The sequence below is a fragment of the Nesoenas mayeri genome (assembly GCF_963082525.1).
Source record: "Nesoenas mayeri genome assembly, chromosome: 5".
Taxonomy (NCBI): domain Eukaryota; kingdom Metazoa; phylum Chordata; class Aves; order Columbiformes; family Columbidae; genus Nesoenas; species Nesoenas mayeri.
Window position 1 is genome coordinate 52,108,439 of NC_137548.1, and position 23,202 is coordinate 52,131,640.

The following is a 23,202-nucleotide window of genomic DNA, read 5'->3' on the forward strand; positions in this document are numbered from 1 at the left end:
CGTGGGCCTTTCCAAATGTTGCTTATCTTCGGACTACTTACCTTCAGATTACCTGGGGAGGAGGTTCCTAGCACTACTAGAAAGAGTAAGGAATTGATTATAAATGTAAGACTACAGGGTGGAAACAAACAATTATTTATAAAGCCGGCTGACAGCAGGGCCAACAGTGGTGACAGATTCGCTGTATGGGTGGATTGCACTGACTTTTGACGCTGCACACACAAAACCAAAGCTTATGGCTGATAAATTTGTTTTTATTATTATAGAACAGATGAACTAAAATAAGCCAACAATATAATTTTATGCCGACAGCCATCTTTCTAGCACAGGCGGTGACTGACTCAATGTACCCTTCTCCCCCCTCCCCGGGCCTCTGTTCAATGGGAAGCAAATGGCGGTGGCTCTTGCACACGGGTTCTGGACTCAGAGATCTTTTTATTTGTACAGGTGTGCCTGGGAAAAGAGGAGGCAGGGGGAGCAGAGAAAAGAGTATATGTGTTGTAGGAGCAATAAGCAGAAAGGCTTGTGGATCCTCTTGCACGTTCACACATTGTGACCAGTAGATGGGACAACTGGAGAATCATGCCCACCTTCAACATGTAGCAAGCTCCTACTTGCTACTCTAGTCAAGCCAGGAGTTTCTTTCCACTCCAAGCTAACAAAGGGCAAGATGCACTCAGCTGGGGAGATTTGGCAGGGCAAGGGGCAGCCTATGTAAAATCAAACCAAAAAAACACTCCTACCCCCCCGCAAACAAAACCCAAACAAACTTTCATTTTAAGCCACTTCAAAGTCACTTCTGATAATATAATAGATATTTTTTAAATGGCAGGACCACCATCCTAGAAAAACAAAGGGCTTGCACTCAAGACCAAAGAAAGAAAAACAAAAAACCAACCAACCAACCAGACAAAAAAAAAAAAAAAGAACAACCAAAAAAACCAAGAGCGGCCCCACTCTCAAGCTTGGCTCTTCTCTAAAAACAGCACTCATCATCCATCTGAATAGGTGAACAGAGGAGTGAACAGAAAATAAAAATAAAATTGGTGCAACTTCTCGCCAGGTGGCGCATAAAACCAAAGCTCCATACAGTCCCATACGACTACGTGTCCTGTGGTGGCAGCATAATTTCTTTCAGCTTTCATTGCTGTATATGTCTGTATGTATATCTGAACATATACATACACACAGAATATATAATATTGTTTTTAATGTTAGTTTTGATCCTGTAGGAGGGCTCATCTCTCTTTCACATGGTTCTGTGCTCCTGCGCTGTTGCTGCTCCCATTGCCGCTCCCGTTACTGCTGCTCCCACTGCTGCTGCAGAGGACCTCTGTGAGGTCGTCCATGATGGTGGTCTCTTTAGGGTCCACGAGGTTGAATTCCCTAATGAATAGGATAAAGTGTGTGTAGAGCGTGTTTAAATGTCCGTGCAGCTCCAGTGCCAAAGTCTCCTTAAAGTGTGAGGAGTAGATATGGGCCAGCACATGGAACAGGTACTTGCAGATCTTCTTCACTAGGGACTCAAACGAGTTTGGGAATTCCTTGCCTGAAAGGAAGACAGAGACACCATGATAGCTCCAGCTGCTCACCTTCAGCCCCACAGCAGTGCCAGGGCTGAGCTGTGGGGAAGAGCAACTAGCGGACCTTAGTTACAGCAGACAACCTGTGGGACCTGTATCATCCCCTCATCATTTTCATTTGAAGTTAAGTTTTAAACCTTAAGGGTTCAAAGATCATGAAGCAAGAGTAACCATTCTTTAAAATTACAACATTTTTTGTTACTAGCTGTAAAAATAATGAGAGGTTATCCCAGCTCCTTATCTAGTTTGTCCAGGAGTAGCATATTTTTTCCCTGGAAGTACATAATGCTTGGGAGACCAATTCACAGATCCAGAAGCTAAGGTACACGGGCCCTGGTAGTGTGCAGCACTAACTATATATAAAAACTTTCCTTATTTCATTTTTTAAATTATATCAAATGGGAAAAAAAAAGGGAAGGAAATATTGGGTGCCTTCTATCAGGTGCAGCTGAAACTGTGCTTGCTGGAGCAGGACTGTGCCTGCCTAGGAAAAGAGAATTATTGGACAACTACTTTGGTAACAATGAAAGTGAAACTGAGGCAAGCAAAAAAGCAACACTTGCTATCCTGTACGTGATGTATGTTACTGGTGCAAAGTGCACCTTGGCCACATAGACAAATCAGCTGCATGAAAGGCCCTCACTGATGTAGAACAAGCAAATTAAAAAAGTCAACTGCAGCTGGCTTACTAGACACAGCCTCTATCCAGATTCAGATGCTTGTAAGTAAAGGGTGTGGGTTTAACATTCGTGATATTGTAATGCCCTGGTAGCTCAATTATCTGTTGAAGGGGCTCAAGAAGCCAGCTGCTTTCAGTCATGATTAAGCTCACCTTCTGTAACTTCAGGTCTCTATTTTTTTCCCTTAACCAAAGGCACTGCATGCAATAATCTTGTTAGGATACAAATTTGAGTCAAAGTTACTTTCCTATTGATTTTTGATATTTACAATCACATTCTTTTTTTAATCTTTGAAGAAGGGAGACTGCAAACAATCTGTGAGACAACACCTAGTTAGGCAAGGAAGACAAGCCACATTTCCTGACAATCCAATTTACTTCCCCCTTAGTGCATCAGGGCTCTAAGGGCAATAGTAAAACAACAAGGTTAAATTTTACAAGCAACAGGCTGTACTGAGCACATGCATGCTCACAGTTTCCAAATCTTTGTCCTCTCTGAATACAGGCTAGAAGATCTCACAATGCTTGAAGAGATGTACTGATGATGAAATATAAGCCAAAAGGACAGGATTGTGAGCCTGTCACCCCAGTTCATATGCCAACAGTGCAAGTCTTTTTTACTGTAAGAACGAACCAAATTTAAAATCTCCCTTAAAAAAAAACCCAAACGAACAAACCAAACCACAAACAAAATTTTAAAAAATCAAGCAAACAAATGAGAAAGCTGTCTGGTATTAATGCATATGCTGAATTACAACTTTCACTCCACAGCATCTGCAAAGAGCCACAGAAAGCACCTGTCCAAAAGCAGACATACCATATTTTGTTGGAAAGACGTCCTCATCTGTCACTAGTTTCTGCACTGAACTCATGACGAAGTCAACATACTGAGGAGCAGTGCACTTGATCTTCTTTCCCCGCTCATCATACCAGTAGTACTGTCTGTGGAGGGAATTGACAGTGTCACCACATTATACCTTGGCTCCTCTGCTCAACTCCTCTAAGAGGTTAGTGCCTAAATAACATAAAGCAACAGCTGCAACATTACTCAAATACATCACGCTGCTATGGAAAAGATTAACTTCAGAGCATCTTTCTATATCAAAAGCCTGAATTTCTGCTAGCCAATTTTGGTTTTCCCTATCAATTTAGTAGCAGTACTAAGCACAAGAAGCCTGCTGACAAACCTCCATGCAGGGGATAACTCCCTATCCATGACAGACCGAGGGTTTACTTACAGTCTATAGAACTGTACAGGAAGGCATCACATAACTGTTTTTAAAGGGCAATAACACTGCACAGTGATAAATGGGTTATCTTCTGGTGCTTAACATCACAAAACATAAATTAGTCTTGTGGTGTAATTTGTTAAACAGACAGAAGGTGGCTCCAAAACACCAGCTTTCCCAAGCTGCTGCTCTCAAGTACTGGCAGCATTTTTAAGCCCTACAAATCCTCTTCTGGAGTCCAATCTGGTGAAAGTTTTCAGGACCCTTCTGCACATCCCTACGAGCATCCTAGAACTCTGCTGCTTTGGTTGCAGACTCCCCAAAACATCTGAATTTACACTGGACTGCCACCAGTGAATAATCCTGTTGGATCTTAAGGAAACAGAGACATTAGCATATTACCTGGCTTTTCAAAAGCAACCATAATTCAGTCAGTTAGTCAGAATCATCCTGATTAACTCCCTCACCTGAGAAAGAATCTGAAGGCTACAAAAGCACTGAAGCTTTGTTCCTTTTTTTTTTTTTTTGTCTAAGTCATGGTTAATTAAAGCACCTCTAACTGTTACCAGTAACAGCGATGCATTGCATTAGGCACACACAGTGAGAAATTGGGTTTTTGTAGCCTATGTCACGCTAGAGGTTGAGTTCCAGTTGCTGAACTCTTCCTTCAAACAGTTTAAGCTTCCGGCACTGTCCTATATCATTATGGAGCTGATAAGAAGTCCGTTGTGTGGCTCTTCTGAGAACACGGTGTAAGGGGCGGTTTGCTGACTGCCTTTGAAAGCAAGGCTGGAAGTGGTCTGAGCATCAGAACCTGGCCAGAAAGGTATCTCACCCAACATATGAGCCCCTAAAGCCAGGGTACCATTTCTTGCCTGACTGTTCAGCTCCAACTCTGCTGCTGTTGTCTATTGATCTGCTATCTGACATTGCTCACTCAAATCACTAAACAAGCCGCATTGTAGCCCTAGACAAACTGACATTTTGGTGTGATGTTTAGCCACTTTTGGACAATTTTTTTTTTTGGCATGGAAGATAAAGATTAAATATTTTTTTTCTGTGTCTAACAGGACTAGACTGCATTGAACTGGAAGGATCTATACATGCCACTTGGAAAATGAAGTTTTATGTATACTGGACAGCAGAAATCCCTGAAGCAACTCAAGAAAAATGTTAAGTAGCAAATGAAAAGTTTTGATTTGCACTGTGTTTTCATTTCCCTTAAACACTATTCAGGGACCTGAGGGCAGTGAGGTGAAGGCACTAACACCACTGTTCATGCCCTAAGCCATATGAAAACAAGAAGCAGCTGCAGAAATAAGAGTAATTCAAACTTTAAGAGAGGAACAGCAGCTGAAAACGAGTTCTGGAGACACTCAAAGTTTAGAATTTTTCTTTCAGATCATTTTCAGTGTGTGGTGCTCTGTCACTCTATTGTTTACTAGAGACTGACTGCAAAAGGGAATAAAAAGGTGAGCAAGTGGATGAAAACAGCAGGAATTTTTTTAAAGCTCTTTGTAGAGCTATGTCAGGCATTGAAACTAGCATTTGGGCCCTTAGGCGCAGACTGAGTTCTTAATCACTGCTTATTTCCTTTATACATTCCACATATAAGGAATTATACAATGTAGTGCACAAACACAAGCCACCTCATTTGTCTAGTCCTGCAGTAAGCTGGAGCAAGACAGTTCTAGGCAACTCGGACTTATTTTCAGTCTTAAGAGAATGCTTGTTGCCAAGAGCAGAAGCAGACTGGACTGTCTGCACCTCAGCAGCTTTCTCACGCTGCAGAAATCCTCAGCTGCAAGATAGAAAGCATTGAGTTGCCCTCAGGCACAAAACCCAATCTGAATAACTGGATTTTAGTTAAAAGAAACAGTTTGGCAATTGTGCAAGTTCACTTACGTGAAATTATAAGTGAATAAATCTGCTGTAACATCCTACTGCATACCTTTTTTGCCTTTCTGTGAGAATTAGGCTAATCATGCAAAACAGGAATTTAAAGGCAGCATCATTAAGAGTAAGGGGATAACTGCAAGGATTATCCTGTTGATTAGAATCATGTTAGTTATCACATTAGTGTTAGGTTAACAGTTGGATTTGATGATCTTGAGGGTCTCTTCCAACCCAAATGATTCTATGACTGTGTTTCAAGTGCTGTGAACAGTCTTCACAGGTCTTAGAGGAAAAAAGGAGCCCCTGGCATACCACGAACATCTCACAGCTGGTACACAGCTCCCACCCATGCCAGAGTTATCTCCGTTAACAAGACATGAAGCAGGTTGGGGCCATCAAAGGGCTCCGTTGGGCACAGAAGCCTAACTGCATTCCATCGCTGGCACTGTGACAGTACAGCCCCGTATTAGGCAATGGATGGGAAGCAGAAAGGACAAGAAGATGACACTTAAAGGCACTATTCAAAAAGTGCTCACATGATACAGAGTTTGATTATTTTGTTTCCTATGTAAAATTCTAGCAGATTTAAACATCCCCACTATGGAGAGCATGAGGAATTTGCAGCGCCATTCTAAATTCCAGGGAGAAATTATTAGAGGTTTAACAGAGAAAAGCCTATGATGCGAATAATAAAGTAGAACACGTATGAAATCACAGTGCTACATCTTAATATCTCGTACATGTTTTATCCCTTTTCCCCTAAAACTTTCTTGGTTTGTGTTCATGACAAAGAAGCCAATGCAGAAGTTACATCTGTATACAGGAAAAGCTTCTGGAAGGAAGGAAAGGCAAATGCTGTGGAGATTATGTGGTCTGGGAAGGAAGGAGAGACAGTTGTGCTAGAAATACCGAAAGACGTTTTATCAAGAAAGCACGGTAGCCTATTGTATCAAATGCAAGGGCAGGGATACAGCATTTGTCAGCAACTTGGAATAGCTTTGATGGTTTGACAGGGGCAAAGCAAAGAGAAAGGAGCAACCACATAGAAGCATACAGCTCAGGGAACTTAAATATAAGAAAATGCAAAATGTGCAAGTTAAGATTTTTAGAAGGAAATACCCTCCATATGCAGATACACTAAGGGCAAGGTAGACACGAGAAAGGAGACTGTAAGATTAGAAAAAATGAGTGATTAGGAATTATCAATTAAGTGATTTCACTGAACCAAAATGAGATCTTTCACTCGTATCTGTGGGCTGCCTAGAAGTTTGTATCCATCCTTGATTTCAGCCTCAGGAGTTTTGTAATCTCAGCCTTGTGAACAGCACTTTTATAGGCTCTTAGTTACCCCACTCACTTCAGGACTTTTGAGAAATTTTGCCCAAATGTCAGCTAGAAAACCAGTTTACAGCTCATGGTGCTTTAAAGCTAGTTTGTGTAATAATAAGCTATAAAGCATACTAAATCTAAACAGTAAATACTGTGTTAAAATATAGTACCTGCTTTACAGCAAGTGATATATTAATGAGCAAAATTAAGTAATTCCCAAAGTTACACTCATGGCACCCTCATTAAATCTTGAAGATAACTGGCCATTCTGGTATTTCTCTTGGCATTATCCCACCTTGCAGCAAATGATTCCATCTGTTCTACACAGAGACTAAGTTTTGGTCAGCTGTGCCTTAGTTATCCTAAGCAGAAATTCTCTTCCTCATTGTGTGCAGATGGCTGTGCTGTCTCATGCATCTGACACAGGGCTGAAAGCTGCATCTGTCTGCAGTTTGTCAGTCGGCTGGAGCTTCTCTGAGATGTTAAAACCTTACCTCAAATATTTAACTGCAACTGGTGTTTATTCTTGCCAGCAAATCCTCTAAACTTAGGACTGAGTATTTGCAGTGTTTTTGAATGCGAAGTAACTTGACAAGCAAATGTGTTCTGAATAGTTACTTTAACATCTCAGCCATAAATACAAAAAGCTTTCCTTAGGTATGACCAGAATGACACGATCCAAAACATGCCTTAGAGACCTGGGCAGGGAAAGCGTAAGAGGAACAGAATGCAGACCTTCATACTGAACTGCCTAAGAAATCAGCACGGAAAAGTGGCAAGCTGCACCCTTACTCCAAGGTACTGTAATTCTGTGGCAATCAAACATAGGGAGGTGCTATTTTATTCCAAAGCACCTGAACAAACAGATCACAGCCACAGAAGGTCAAATCTGGAGTGTCCATTGGGTTAATCAGCAACTGACTCTAATGTTTAGGTGATACTCTTTATACACTGGAGACAAGTCAGAGGCACAATAAATCATATCATCTGGTGTTTCTCCAACACAATAAGCATGTCCTTACCACACTTTGTTAGGGTAAGATTTAAAAAAAAAAATAAAAAAGGGAGGTGGGAAGCAACATGGCTTTATCATAGTCATAATTTAAGCTGAATAAATCTTTGAGATAGTTCTCAGTGTTCCATTTAGACATGTCTCTTACAAAAGGGAAGAGCTAGGAAAGTCAGAATATAAAAATAAGGATTATCCAAAATTGTTATTAGAGATACTTGGATAACACTGTTATGAACAGGGCCTTCAAAGCTGAACTGCAGAGGTGTGTAGCTAGGTGAACTCACCTCTCTGCTTTTTTCATAGACCCGCACACCTGATAGAAGAATGAAATATGCAGCCCACAGTTTGCAAACATGAATCAGTCATCTGCTCCCAAGTACAGGAAGATACATAAGTTGTTATGATTTAGCTAAACACAAACCATTTCTTCACCCAAGTGCAGACATGCTTCCTGTTATTCCCAAACAGTGCCATTTTTCAGTTTTCCAAAACAAAGGATAGGAACATTCTGCTATCGGTCCTCACCACTAAAAATACAGTCTACAGCTGGAGCCGCCTACAGGCACTTCCTTTCTTTATTCTGCAGTGTGAATTGCTTACAGAGAACTCTTGTTTAAGACTCACTAGAGCAGAATGGAGTGACAAGTGGGTTCCCTACCACCACCTTTTAGCCACTATTTCCCATCAAGCAAGTGGATAAACAGTTGAACTAAGTCCTTTGGACAGCCAGTGCTACATCCAGAATTAAAATATGAGAAAGCTTTGGAGTAAGAGTCTTACTGATCACCATGTCTCATTTAGAGACAAGCTGTCTCCTTTTGATAAAATCTGAGTTCAGCAGAGATTTATTCCCTTCTGTTCCAGCCTGTTGTCAAAGCCTCTAGCAATGCCTCTAATTCTCTACTGACAGTTATCTTTCCAACTTTTACATGTATAAGTATCCTTTGTACACTTTGCATTCTTCAGAGTGCTCTCAAAGAAAGCTCCTAATATTAATTTCAAGTGTACAAGATAGCCCAGTCCATTAAGTGAGGATTCCTTTCTAAGAGTTATGTAATTATTGCCAGAGATACAACATAGAGCTCTGGTTCTATTGCACACATTCCCTGGGATGTTAGTTTGATGTACTATAACATTAACTGTTCAGTCTTCTGTTTTAAAATCCATCTCAAATAAATTAATCCCAGGAAATACAAGAGGAGGGAAGAAAAGGACTATCAGCACATGTGCTGGAGAAAAAAAATAAAAACAAACCACAACACAACAGGCTTATTCATACTCAACTGGATCTCATATTCCATCATGTTGCACTGTGCTAATCAGAACCAGGAGTTTATGGTATATTCACCATGTACACTAAAACTACAAAGCTTTCTTTCATAAGTGACAGCTAGTCAATATTAAAAAAGTCTACTAAGTCCTACAGGGGGAAAGTGCCAAACCAAAACGTTTTCGTTACTCTTCACGAAGGTACCACTTGTGTCCCCTACGCCCAAGGGCTCAGGCAGAAAGCCAGTGGCTCACGTCAGGCTAGAGGTTATCCGTCAGCAGCCTAGTGCTCTGTCAGCATTCCAAATATCAAAAGCACCCTCTGAGGTTTTCGCAATTCATTTATCCTCCCCAGCCTTCTATGGAATCCCAGCCCTGTTTACCAGTAAGGACAGTTCTGCCTTGCCCTTCTTCCCCCTCTCCCCGCAAGCTACACACATGGTAATTTGCTTCTCTGATCTGTCCTTATAAAACCAACTCAGAACAAAGACTCGTCTTTCTAGTCCTCCACAAAACCAGACTTCCAGGACCCTTCACTGCTGAGGGGAGAGAAACGGATGCACAGCTGCCAAATTCTAAGTAGAGATCTGCTGTAAAACACTTGCCCAATGCCATCAAATACCAATATTCTCCCGCAAGCAACTCTGAAGACTTCATGGAAACCCTGTAATTGTAAATATTGACTTACGTATTGCACACTGCCATGGTCTGACATGACTCTCCTGTACAGAATTCTGAGATTGTGCTATACTGTAAGTTGATGTGATGAAAGAAAGTTGTTGCTGAAAAATAAACACAAAGGAAATTTAGAAGTAAAATACTTTCAAACACTGGTTATTCTCCAGATAATTATTTAAACAGAGCAAATGAAGTGACCTCAGAGTCTTGAGCTTGCATACAAATTTAAACACAATTTAGCCAAATTAGTCTAATGATGAACTGCAAAACAAAGAGGTACATAGAACGAAAACTCTTGTTTTAAGATGAAAGTACCATGATGCATCAGCTCTTATTACTCACTAAGCAGCAAGACTGGAAAGTGTCTTCATCATCAGCCTCACCTTTACAGTAGAATACTCTACTACGAGCTGAAGGCAGACAATTTGCTACGTTCTTTTGAAGTCAGACTTAAAATGTACAGTGGCTAGAAAACAGCATTAACAGTTCCCATAATATATCTCCTTTAAAAAAATAGCATGAAAACTAATATACTTCTATATTTTAAAAATCTCCTGAGATAATTTAAAATCTTAATACTCCTCAGGGAGCACCTCACTTTTTCCTCAATGAGTCTCTATAAATTTTCCTAGTGTGAAGTTTAAAGCAGTTTCTTGCTACTACCACACACTGCTGAAAATGTAAACAAGGCTGGGTCATAGCTGCAGGTCAGGACTGGTAGATGAAGCAGAAGCACAGGTAAGTACTGTAAATCAGAACTGAGATGCACAGATACAGCATTCAGCCACAGCAATCAGTCATATCTCTGAGTTCTGGCTTGACTACAATTAAAATTCACAGTAATTCCACCAAAGCTCGGAAGGAGTGGAGAGAAGAAATCCAACCACAAGACTTCAAAACTTCTGGCTTTAAGCATAACTTGCTTTTCACACAAGTTTTGATAAACTACCATTTTTACAATGCTTCTGGAAGACCAACAGCTTGAGTTGGAAACACGCTGAGCCAGCAGGTTCAGCGAATAGTCAAAGGGAAGCTGATGGTCCTCAAAAGAGCATAAAAAACTTTAATGCTCTCAGTGCTACAGTGAGAGAGCTGGAAGAAGGAAATGCATCAAAGCTTCCATGCTGCTGAGCACAGCTGGTTTGTACATAAGACAGCTTAATTACTGTTCAAGGTATAATGACATGCATTATGCAGTAAGCATAAATAGTCATTGAGTGGTTTTTTTAAGCATCAAAACCAGTAAAAGGAAACAGTGAATGAATATCTTCTTGGGTGTGGACAGCAAGCAAGGAGCTGTATGATCACAATACTCACTGTTGCTGGCTAGCCACTCGTTGAGGTCTATTTCTCGTGGTAACATCACTAGCTCCTTAAATTCAAAGTCAGTAATTCTGGATTTTGTGTATTCTGGCTCTAGGTAAAGTTTCTTCTCTTCCGGTGCTGGCTTTTTACCGTTTGGCTTTCCCTTGGACTTCCTGCAAGATATTAAAAAGACAGAAGAAAGGTTACCTTTGCTGTTGATGAACAGCTGCAGAAATCTGAAAGACCCTGGTTTATCCAAACTCCTGTACTTGTGTTTACACTGTCCCTCCAGCCTTCCCTCCCCTTAGCTTATTTTTTATTTAAGCAAAAGATAGTTTCTTAAAAAGTGTGTTAGAACTCAGTCACTTTTTTCAACTAACACTGAAGTTTTGAATGGCATTAAGAAACTTGAGACAGAGGCGCTCCATCTCCATTGTCCTTCTGTCAGTTCAGATTGCAAATTAGTGGGAGAGTGATGGTCTCTCTTTATGCCTGTGAACAGTCGTGACAGCAGAATGGCACTCTGCCTGAAGAAGCTACTCTAATGTGAGCATCCAAACAATCTGCCGCAGCACACAGCTGTCACCTGCAAAACAGGAGTTTGAGAGACAGTGAAAGCAGACTGCTCTCAGTCAGAAAAATGCTCTTTCCACACAATATTCTGGCACTGCTCCTTCAGAACTACAGCATTCCTCGCCACTACAGCCCTACATCTCTGAGATACCAGAAGCCTTCTAGAAGTGAGCATCTGTGACTCTAGCTTAGAAGCACTTACAACTACAGAAACACCTGCTTTCTCAGCTACCAGGATACCTGAGTCAGAAAGATCTGAGTTCATTTTTTTCCTTAAAATCTGTTACATTACAAAATAACCTTCCATGTGGATGCAGACAAATGACATTCCATAAAATGCATTTATCTCCATGGCATATTGTGACTTTTCACCTCCCATTTCTAAAGTGTTTGTTGTATCATCACTGGAGTGTTCCTCCTACTCTATTTTTAACATCCTCAAACTAGAATTTAAACCCAACCCATACTCCTGGGCTGGGGGTTCACAAGGACTGGTTGAGGAAGGACAGCAGGTCAGCACTTTGATCTTTTAGGCTACATAATAAAACAGCTGCAAATCCATGTGTTTCTACAGTTAAAAAATCCACCTAAACAGAGACAGAAGATCTATTTAATGGTGATGAACAAGTGCAGTAAGGCAATACTTGCTATGTACTGTCAGATGAACACAAGGAGGAGATGTCAAGGTTTTTTAATATCAAGTTTTCTTGGTTAAAGAGGTTTTTAAGGATCTGCAAAACCAAGACAAGTCTACCTTTGCAGAAGACTGCATTAAGTTTGCTGTTGAAAATCATCTAAATCCCACCCAAAGGAAACTGATCTTATGTTCTGGCTCTTAACACACTTTAAATAATCTTCCAACTGTGTCCCTGCCTGAGGTACACACAGGCTTGACTTTTGTTGTGAGGATGGGATGCACACCTTTCCTGTAACAGTGTTAGAAGTGTCAGTGCTTTCCCCAGAGAGAATACGATTATTCAGGTTTCTCTCTTCATGGGCTCTTTACTGAGCGGTTTATTAAACCCATCAGAATGACTCATCGTCCACATCATCAGGACTGCAGCAGGGAGAGACTGAGATTCACCTTCCACAAGAAACTAATGCCATAACTACCATACAGTCACCAGCACTGCCACTGTTTACTATCTTGAACTTGCATTGAGTCTTGTCAATGCCACCTTCTCCCTAACCAGTAAATTAAGACTGGAGAGACAGTAAGACTTCAGGGAAGGCCATCATCAAGGAAAAAAATCAAGGAAAATTGAAGGACAGCAGCATGATACACCCTCACAACATATTTACAAACCACAGATGTGCAGAAAGCACTGTAGAAGGTCTCTGGCGGGGAAAAGATGGTCACATTTTATTTCTGTATGTTAATGAGAAAGGTGGATTGCATGCTTAGAGAGAGGGCGTCTGTGACACTGAACTTTTTTTTAAAGAATACAAATATGGTATGAGAATGAACTAAAACCAGTCTATGTGAAGACTAATTTAACACATAGCTACTCTTGCACATTTCCCACCATATCCTTTTTCCACGACAGAGTATTCCAATTCAAACGAAGACTGCAAGATTTATCCCTTTCATTTATTTAATGAAGTAACCTGGACTAATTCTCATAGCTGCTCCACAAAGGGATGTTTTAGGACATGTGAAGTCAGATGTTCCTCAGCACAAGGCTCTTACTATAGAGGGGTTGCTCAGTCAGACCAACAGCTCCTGGTTGTCAGCAGCTAACTATTCTTGTCTTCAAACTCTTACATTTGCTAATCACATCTGAACCTCTCTACGCAAAAAATAAGCTACAGGTAAGAAAGAAAAGTCTGTGGCAGCAAGAACTGCAGGAGGGCCTTAAAGGTATTTTTAAAAGTTATGCAAGACAAACTTCATTTATGCTTGGGCCTGAGACTTCAGATTTTCATAGAACTTGAGATGATATCCAAGGAAAACGTAATAGCATAGAACAACAGTCTTATTTGATAGTCTGTAACTTGATTTCATAGCAGATGAAGCAACATGTTTGATGTCTTCCTTTTGTAGGAATACCATGTTAAGACTTGAAACTATCTTACCCTGACAGTCAACAGCATAAATCCAGTTCAATCTATGCACTTGGCCCTCAGCTATTAAAAAAACTTCAGGACATTGATTTGCTTAATTTCCAGCACTGGCTGCTTTACTGCTGTGCTGCTGAAACCAAGCCTGGCATGCTCCATACAGCACCTTCATACTTGCTGGGCCTCTGACAGACAAGGTCTATTCAGAATATACTCTCCAGGGTTTTTTTCAGCTGGTTGGATTTAGTGGTTTTGGGGTTGGAGGGAGACCGGGGTGGGGGGCAGGATTCAGGCATTCAAGGATAAGTTAATTTTTTAAGAAAATTACAGTTCCAGAAACAATCATGCAGAAAAAAACCTTTAACTTGAGAGGCTGGTTTGACAAACCACATCAACCACACTTGGGGAGAAAACTTATCAGTGAGAAGTAGTTTGGATAGAACAGAGTTTGTGTCTTTGCTTTATTTCGGGACACTTAAACTAAGGGCTCTAGGTTAGGACTGTGCCACGTCAGCAAAGAGCAGTGTTCTGAGAGCAGGAGGAGGGGAGAGAGAGAGAGATGAAGAGGTCAAAGACAGTCTGTCATAGAGCCAGGCTGTGGAGGGAAGCCACAGAACAAAGTCAGACGTAGGAGGCTGAGACAAGCCTTCCACTGAATAGAAATGAAATGTGTGTACCTCATTCTCACTTCAGCATCCTCTCCCCATTTCAAGAAAAGAAACAAAAATTCAACCCTAAATATACTTCACGAGTTTGCTAATGCAAATGATTATATGTTGTCCTTTTACAAAAATCAAACCCCCCCATTTCCACACAAATATCAGTTCTCTGTTAGAGTAGTACATGCAGCCACTTTGCTTCTTTTCTACAGAAAAGTCTGCAAGTCTTTCCACAAGTGCCTTGTGCTGGAACTGAAGCACTTCAAACAGAAGCTTCCTGAAGGATCCCATGCCCTGTCCCTTTCTAAAGCTTTGACTCAGTAAAATAAAGAACCTGACTCATGGGTATCCCCACCAAACCTGCAGCCCACAAGTCTCTGTGGCCAGATGGGATATATCCAAGGGTGCTGGGGGAGCTGGCATGATCACTAAGCCCCTTTCCATTATCTATCAGCAATCTTGGCTAACTGGGGAGGTCCCAGTTGACTGGAGCTGGCTAACATGACACCTATCTACAAGAATGGCTGCAAGGAGGATCTGGGGAACTACAGACCTATCAGTCTGACATCAGTGTTGGGGAAGGCCATGAAGCAGATGATCTTCAGTAACATCAAACGGCACATACAAGAAAAACAAGCGATCAGGCCCAGTCAACATGGGCTATGGAAGGCAGGTCCTGTTTGACCAATCTGATCTCTTTCTACAACAAGGTGACCCACCCAGTAGATGAAGGAAAGGCTGTGGATGTTGTGTATTTAGAATTGAGGGAAGTCTTTGACACCTTATCCCACAGCATCCTCATGGAGAAGCTGGCAGGTCATGGCCTGGATGGGTGTATGTGCGTTGGATAAGGAACCGGTTGGATGACTGGGCCCAAATAGTTGTGGTGAATGGAGCCAAATCCAGTTGGTGGCCAGTCACAAGTGGTGTTCCCTGGGGCTCAGTATTGGGGCCAGTTCTGTTTAATCTCTTTATCAATGATCTGGACAAGGGGATTGAGTGTACCCTCAGTAAGTTTGCAGATGAAACCAAATTGGGTGGGAGTGTTGACCTGCTGGAGGGTAGGAAGGTACTACAGAGGGATGTGGACCTGCTGGATCATTGGCTGAGGCCTGTTGCATGAGGTTGAACAAGGCCAAGTGCTGGGTCCTGCACTTGGGTCACAACAACCCCAGGCAGCTCTACAGACTCAGGGAAGAGTGTCTGGAAAGCTGCCTGGTGGGGGTGATGGTCAACAGCCAGCTGAACATGAGCCAGCAGTGTGCCCAGGTGGCCAAGAAGGTCAACAGCATCCTGGCTTGTATCAGGAATAGTGTGGCCAGCAGGACCAGAGAAGTGATCTTGCCACTGTACTCGGCACTGGTAAGGCCCCACCTTGAATCCTGTGTTCAGTTTTGGGGCCCTCATCATAAGTAAGACATGGAGGTACTGGAGGGAGTGCAGAGGAGGGTGACAAAGCTGGTGAGGGGCCTGGAGCACAAGTCTTGTGAGGAGTGGTTGAAGGAACTGGGTCTGTTTGGCCTTGAGAAAAGGAGGCTTAAGGGAGAGCTTATCGCTGTCTACAACTACCTGAAAGAAGGTTGTAGCATGGAGGGTGTTGGTTTCTTCTCCCAAGTAGCAAGAGACAGGACAAGAGGAAATGGCCTCAAGTTGCACCAGGGGAGGTCCAGATTGGATATTAGGAAAAAAATCTTCCTGGAAAGGGTTGTCAGGCATTGGAACAGGCTGCCCAGTTTAAAAGGTGTTTAGACGAGGTTCTTAGGGACACGGTTCAGTGCTAGAGTTAGGTTATGGTTGAACTTGATGATCCTGAGGGTCTCTTCCAACCAAAATGATTCTGTGATTCTAAAATGCCCATAAGGGTTTATTCACACCACTGAAACCTGAATGTCAAATCACCATGTGCAGCAGAAACTGCTTTTTAACCTTTTGCAGCTGCTAGGAGCTAAAGCAAGACCACAGAAATTTTTTCTGCCAACAGATTTTCATGGCCTGTATGCACTGCAGTTGGCCCAAATATTCAAAGTGCAAACTAAAAAAAAATTCTGGTCTTAAAAATGTCAAGTTTTGAACTGGACTACATATCTTCCCTTAACTACGCAGAACTTAGGTTATAAAGTCCAACTTACTGAGTTATGCTCAGTCTATTTTGTAAAACCGGCGTTTTAGTTTGGAAACTCTCAATACTAAAGCATTTTCTTTACTGACTTACAAAGCTGCAGCACACAGCAGTACAGAGAAAACAGTTTTAGAAACATGATTGTATATGATTAAGAATCCACAAATAATAGTTCTTTATTCTAGATAAACCAAAGCTCATAGATTCACAATTACCAGATTTACCAAAGAGCATAAAGCTTAGAAGTTAGCTTTCTTCCTTCTACTCTCCCCTATCTCCAAGTTCACCAAAGCTTCAAGGACTTACAAGAAAGCATCATCTATGTGGAACCAACTCCAAATATGCAAAGCAAAGCATCTATTATTTCCTTTGCTGTGAACTGCTCACATTCAAGATGCCTTCCTCAATTTTTCATTTTATGTTTAAAGTACACAAATACCAGAAATTGTGTGTGGCCATTTCTGAGATGTCCCAGAACACCCTTTTAAGTGAAGACTACGGCAGTGAGCATAAAGCAGCACACTGAGTAACAGCTTGTTCGGCCTGCTTTCAATGAAAGGAAAAGTGACAAGAATAGTAGAGTTTTACTGGCCTATTCAGGAAACACCAAATCCATCACCTGTAGATGATTATTTATTGAAAAACATAATTAAAAGTCTCATAAGATCACAAAAAGGGCAGTACCTTTCAAAAGACTGCTATAGGCACCCTAAAGCAAACCAAACCCCTAATCATGTTTACTTGTGTCTTTCTTGAAAATCAAGAATTCTGCTGAATGTGTCTTAACACGCCTGTGTCAGATCAACTGTACCTGCAAAGCAGCTGGAGGAATAGCTGTTATGCAGCAGTTTGGTGAAGGTCTGTCAAGAGGTCAGACCAAAACCTGTCTATCAATGCTTAACTACTAATTCAGAAAAGAAACATCTTTAGGGAACCCAAGGAGACAGCACTCAGCAGTTTTTATTGATGGGCAAACCAGAGTACAAACTAATTCTTTAGATTACTCCCAGGATAGGTTTGTATTTGGTTTTAGGCACTCAACTGAATAAGAAACCACAGGCCAAGTCACACACATGAATAAGTTTCAGAGAAGGAAAAGTGATGGGAGATGGCAGAAGAGAGGTCACTTGTCTGAAGTCTTAGAAGAAGGTTCAGCAAACTGGCTCCAGCCAAAGGCAGTAGATTCACTAATGCTTATAGCAGGGCTTCCATACTCAACCTTGTGTTCAGCTGAGAAAACACAGCAGCTGGAATTCTGCCTAGATTTCACTGGAGAAAGAGATCTACAAGATAATCCACCAAGTGACAGGCTCACTGGGCTCTAATGATTTTTTTTCCCCTGGTCTAACTGCTTTGTTAAGATCGAGTAAAACTGCCCATTTCCCAGCTTGCTTTCTTATCCCATCTCCGTTAATAAAGATAGTCCTCTAATCTTTCTCTTTCATTTCCTTCTTGATCAGATGCCCAGTATTTTCTTGGTTTAAAAATCCCCACACTTTGGAGCATCTTCAAAGCATCATCCACATATTTAGTTTTAAAACCCCATGAGGGAAGTATTATTCCAATTTCATAGCAGAAACTGGCTGTAAGGTTCAACATTTATTAACAGTACAAATACTAAAGATCTGCTTCAGTTTAAACTGATATGGTTTGTTTGGCAAGAAGCATATATGAAGCAACCTGATTTAGGTGTTTTATCAAACGTGCAGCATCCACTACATAGACCCCTTTCATAACATGATGCAGGTCACACCACTTTGGAATTGTACCACACATCCATGGTTTTGGTCATGAGAATCTGATTTATTGCAAGGCTGATCACACAGAGGGAATGCTAGTGATTTATTAAATGCCAAACTTGTCTCAACTGATCATGCAATTTAATATTATCTCTATCAATTCAGGATTCCTTTGTTCCAAAGGGAACCAGCACAGCTCTAATAATTTCTTACTGTCTCCAGCAAGCTGTGCAGTTCCTTACACTGCATCTGAAAACAGAAATCTCTTCAAGGACAAATGATGATTCAATCACTACCTCCTCCCCTTCACACCCAACTAACTACTGGGGTGAGTGGCTGTTTATTTTTTCTTTTTTACATAAAAGTAATCAGTGGCTTTTCACCTTTTCTTTGGTTTGGTTTTTATGTGGCATATCAAAGTGGTTTTAGATATGAGTCACTTTAGAAAGCTTAAAAATTTAAAAGACCTGGAGTGTTGAAGAGCAGAGCTGCAGGCAAAACTCCAATCACTCTGTGCCCTCTGGATCATGCACCAATTTCAGGCTCCAGCCAAGTCTCAAACATACTGATTTCCATTTGAAAAATTGACGGAACAGGTCCAACACACCTTATGTGCCAAATCTGTCTCCCTGTTTGCAAACCTCAAAACTCACAAAACCTCTCAAGTCTATGGGGATGAAAATCATCATGGATTATGAACCTTCCAAGACAAAGATGCTTATTTTGTGATTAATAATGACATTTATTTTTTAGTAACTGACCCTGCTTCTTACTCAAGGTTAACTGGGGTAGTCCTAGCATTCCCCAGCAAATTTAGAAGACAGCACAGCTCAGCTGTGACGTGTTCAGTCAGTTCTGGTGAGAGGACGCTAAAAGCCTCATGGTTCACAGCAATGCATGCAGAAGTGGCACAAAAAGAAAAATACCTTTCAAGAAAGATCAAAAAGATGTCCACAGAGATGTTACTACATTATATCTAAAATATCTACTCTTGAGGTTTGAGGTGTTATTTTCCAGTAACGTAGCTTACACTTTACAATTTGTATAGTTTACAAAGTAGAGAATTTTGGGGTTGAAATGGTACGCTCTCAAAGCATTTACGTGGAAAACTTACAGCCTCCAATATCAACACCATATTCCACTTCACCCGGCTGTACCTCTACAGTACCAAACTACCAGATACACCAAACTATCTCGGCCTTTGATTTTCATCCTGTAATTTTTTCCTCTTTCCTCTGGCTCCTCTTTTTGAAGTGTCATGTTTTAAAATGTCCTCCACGGATGAAGTATTCTAGTGAAGTACTCCAGCCAAAACCTACATTCTTGGTACTCTGAGAAGGGTGGTTTGCTTCTTGAAACATAAGCCAACACAGAATTAGAGAGGCAGTAAGCCCACGTTTTAACAGTTTCTTTTAGGCCAAGCTTTACAAACACTTTCATGCTTTTATATTCTCCACTGAATAAAGGTTTATAGTTAAAAATTTAAGGTATACTGGATTTTTTTGTTTAAGCTCCTCTCTTCTTTCCTGCTTTGGGTAAGGAGTCAAATGGGACGTGAGTGGAGCAGAAGAGGGAACAAAATGGATTAAGGTAAAAAATCATACTATGTAAGCTCTCTCCCTCTAAGGTACTCCCTTTGCAAAGGGGAAAAAAACCCAAATATTGCAGCCATCCATAGAAGGTGACAGCTTTGTAAAGAAAACCATGTTAGCTGCTCACGGATTCACTTGTTACCTTTTTTTCCTCTCCTTCTTTCCTGTGGCACTTTACTGGAACACAGTTAACTGATAACTTCTGGTTAGAAATGTTCTGTGTAAATATGGGAGTCCTGAACCTATTCATAGCGGGAAGGAAACTGTTTTATGGGCTAAAATTTATGAGTCCTAGTGACAAATTCCCACCAAGAACAAAGAAGCAGCAGGTTATGCCAGCTTCTATAAGACAGGAACAAACTCTTGAAGGCTGTCCGGGTTTCCTACCCCAGCAGAACACAGTCTTTTCTCCTCAGTTAAGTACAAGGGCTGGAAGCTTAGAGGTGCTATGCAGCTTAAAATCACTCATTGGTAATTCAACATCTTTATTTATTTGCATAGCAGGCAAGAAAAGGAGAATAACAGGTTTCATTTGAACATCTGTAGAGTTGCCCTTTCTTTGAGAAAAAAAGTGAGAGATGTTATTTATACTTCCCTCTTTCTTTAAAACCATACAAGATTAGTATCTCTGTGGATATTTTTCTGCAACCCCATGTCCTGCTTTAACCCAGATCACTGCTAAGTCTTCAGCTGAAAACGCCACGTGACAGCACACCCAGAACACAAATCCTGGATGTACATATCAGGACTGGGAAAGAAAAGAAAATCAGCATGGAAGGGAAGCAGTGTAAGGTATTGGAGAGCAAACTCAAATCCCAGTGCAACATATAATACAATTGTTCATGGATTCGTGTGATCTAACCATCTCTCCAGGGCTTGGGGAAAGGAAGGAGACTAAGTTTTTAAGGCAGTTTCCATTCAGATTTCCTCCCACCCCAGGTCTCTGATTGATCTCAGTTTCATTCTGCCCCTCTCCAGTCCCAGGTTAGCTCCAGGACTCGGCTGCTACGCAGGTCTAAGGGGGCTGCGCAGAATAAAATGTCTTTGGCAGCATTTCTGGCCCTGCTTCTTCATTTTTGTTCTGTTTTTAAAAGTTACTAATAGTTTACTTAAGAGGAGGAGGAGAGAAGAATGTACCCTACATGCCAGGGAAACATTTTCTTCTGGATTCTCATAGTGGCTCTTTGCCTTAAAAGGGAATCTTTGCTTGGCCTCCGGATGCTCTGCTGTAAACAGTCGGTGCCAAGGCATGGCAGGCATGTTAAGGGTGACAAGTGCCATAATATTATTTCATAATGCCTCTTCTCAACAGAAAGCCCAAAACATTCTGTAGGGCCAGACTGAGTTCCAGCTGTTGCTGCTGGCAAAGCAAGGAGGAGACAGGACACCTGCACAGAGTGTCTCTGACACATGAGGCCTTTCCATTCCCTTTTGTAGGACTCCCCACCCACCTACTGGTGAAGCGTCTCCTACAAAGAGCAGTTGAGGGAACTGGGGCTGTTCAGCCTAGAGAAAAGGAGGCTGAGGAGAGACAATATCACTGTCTACAACTACCTGAAAGGAGGCTGTAGCATGGAGGGCATCCGCCTCTTTTTCCAGGTAACAAGCCATATGATGAGAGAAAATGACCAAGTTGTGCCAGGGGAGGCTGAGATTGGATATTAGGGAAAATGTCTTTACTGAAAGGGTTGTCAGGCACTGGAACACGCTGCCCAGGGAAGCGGTGGAGTCACCATCCCTGGAGGTATTTAGAAGACATGTGGCACTTAGGGACATAGTTTAGTGGAGGACTTGGCAGTGTTAAGTTAATGGCTGAACTCACTGATCTTAACAGTCTTTTCCAGCCTACATGATTGTATGATTCTACTTCTCCCCCTCCTTCTCTCTTCCCATGTGTTTGCCCACGCTGGCCCTTCTCTTCTGCTGAGGATCCCCCATCTTCTCTTCAGTGCAGCTCTGGGAAGAATGGCTGCAGAGGCAAGGCCAGGCATGCCAGCAGCTCAGTTAATGCTACAAAAATGCACAGAGTGCATTCTTGTGGTAAAACATGCTGGACTGGAGTTCCCTTTCTTCTCTGAGCATACCTGCCAGAACTCCTCCCCCACACTGAGAGGACATATCCAGCCCCTCTGGTTGCTGGGGAGGGTCTTCTAACTGGTCCAGGTTCTCCTCCAGTCAGAACACTTGGGAACGGCTGAATGGTACAGAGTGCTAAGAACACAAGGGATATGATATCAGATGGGAGAAAAATAGATTACTTATTTCTAGGAGCCAGAGATGCAATTTAAAAGGAAACATTGTGTAGCAGAAACAGAAAATTACCTTACCCAAGCAAATACCCCGTTGTTCTTAATTTTGAAATGTCCTCTTTTACATTTGTGCCAAAAACCCCCTCATATTCAAACCAGGAGTTGCCAACATGAAACCTCAGCAAGATTCTTTTCCTAAGTGATTTACTATGATCCATATTTTTGGTGATTTATGGATTAGTAAAGAAAAAGGACACAAATCTTTCCTAATGTTTATTTTCAAGAGCTCTACATGGAGCCAAATTCGGTCTGTGGTAAGAGAGATTCAGTAGGTCATAGATTAAGAGTGTTGCAACAATTAATTTATCCAATGCTTAGAACAAACCATACAGGAGAACATTGCAACATAGGTGCCGAAGTCCCAAGCCTGTGATAGACATGTGGTGGCTGTTGGGGGTTTTTTGTTGCTGTTAAGTCTTCAATTGCAGGCTATCTAATAAAGGATGCCAAAAACTGAGCAGAAGAGAGAGCAAATCCCTGCTTGAGATGGTATCTCCTGGTATATTCTCCCCTGCTTGCAACTCCTCCCCTAGAATGGTGACCCCAGCACAGGGCACAAAGGCACAGGAGATGCCATGCCATACTAACTCTCCAGGGCATCTCTGCCCAGTTGTTCATCAGTTCACCGGCTGAAAATACAGGCTGGAGTTCTGTTTTCTGGGGTTTGTCTTGTTAACATGTAGCTCATTTTAGTCCCCAGGCATGTTTGTTCCAAACCCATCAGGCCCATACACAATACCAAGATAAGGATGTGCCTGTATCCTTGCCTCCTTTAGAGGAAAAATGTCATTTGTATTCTAACAACACAAATGCTTCCTCATCATTCTCCATTGCTAAATATACTCCCATACTGCAGCTAGACAGCATGAACAGGATTCATTTCACCTAGCCACAGACATCTCAATATGTAAATGTTCATATCTGAATTGGTTCTGTAAGGACCTTTTAAAATCAGCAGAGATAAATATGTTTGTGGGTTCTTTTTTCCTTTTTTTCTCTATACTGGAAAACCTTTCAGTCCAAGGCAGAAATCTATAGTATACCTTTTATATATATATATACACATATATATATACACATATATATACACATATACATATATATATATATATATATATATATATATATTTTTTTTTTTTAATTAAAACACACAGACAGAAGAGGAAAGTG

General features: G+C 41.4%; 1 protein-coding gene across 2 annotated transcripts in view; it reads right to left on the reverse strand.

The window, feature by feature from the left end:
* Window positions 1–233: 233 nt before the first annotated feature.
* The window catches only part of MOB2 (MOB kinase activator 2), a 121,571-nt gene continuing 98,602 nt past the window's right edge, over window positions 234–23,202 (reverse strand). For both annotated transcript variants that reach the window (XM_080345205.1, XM_080345204.1), the window contains 4 exons: window positions 10,993–11,153; window positions 9,686–9,779; window positions 3,080–3,204; window positions 234–1,549 (listed from right to left, as the gene is read on the reverse strand). In XM_080345205.1, the coding sequence (XP_080201331.1) occupies window positions 1,239–1,549; window positions 3,080–3,204; window positions 9,686–9,779; window positions 10,993–11,153 (691 nt within the window). In that variant the 3' untranslated portion in view covers window positions 234–1,238. The remainder of the gene's footprint in view (window positions 1,550–3,079; window positions 3,205–9,685; window positions 9,780–10,992; window positions 11,154–23,202) is intronic.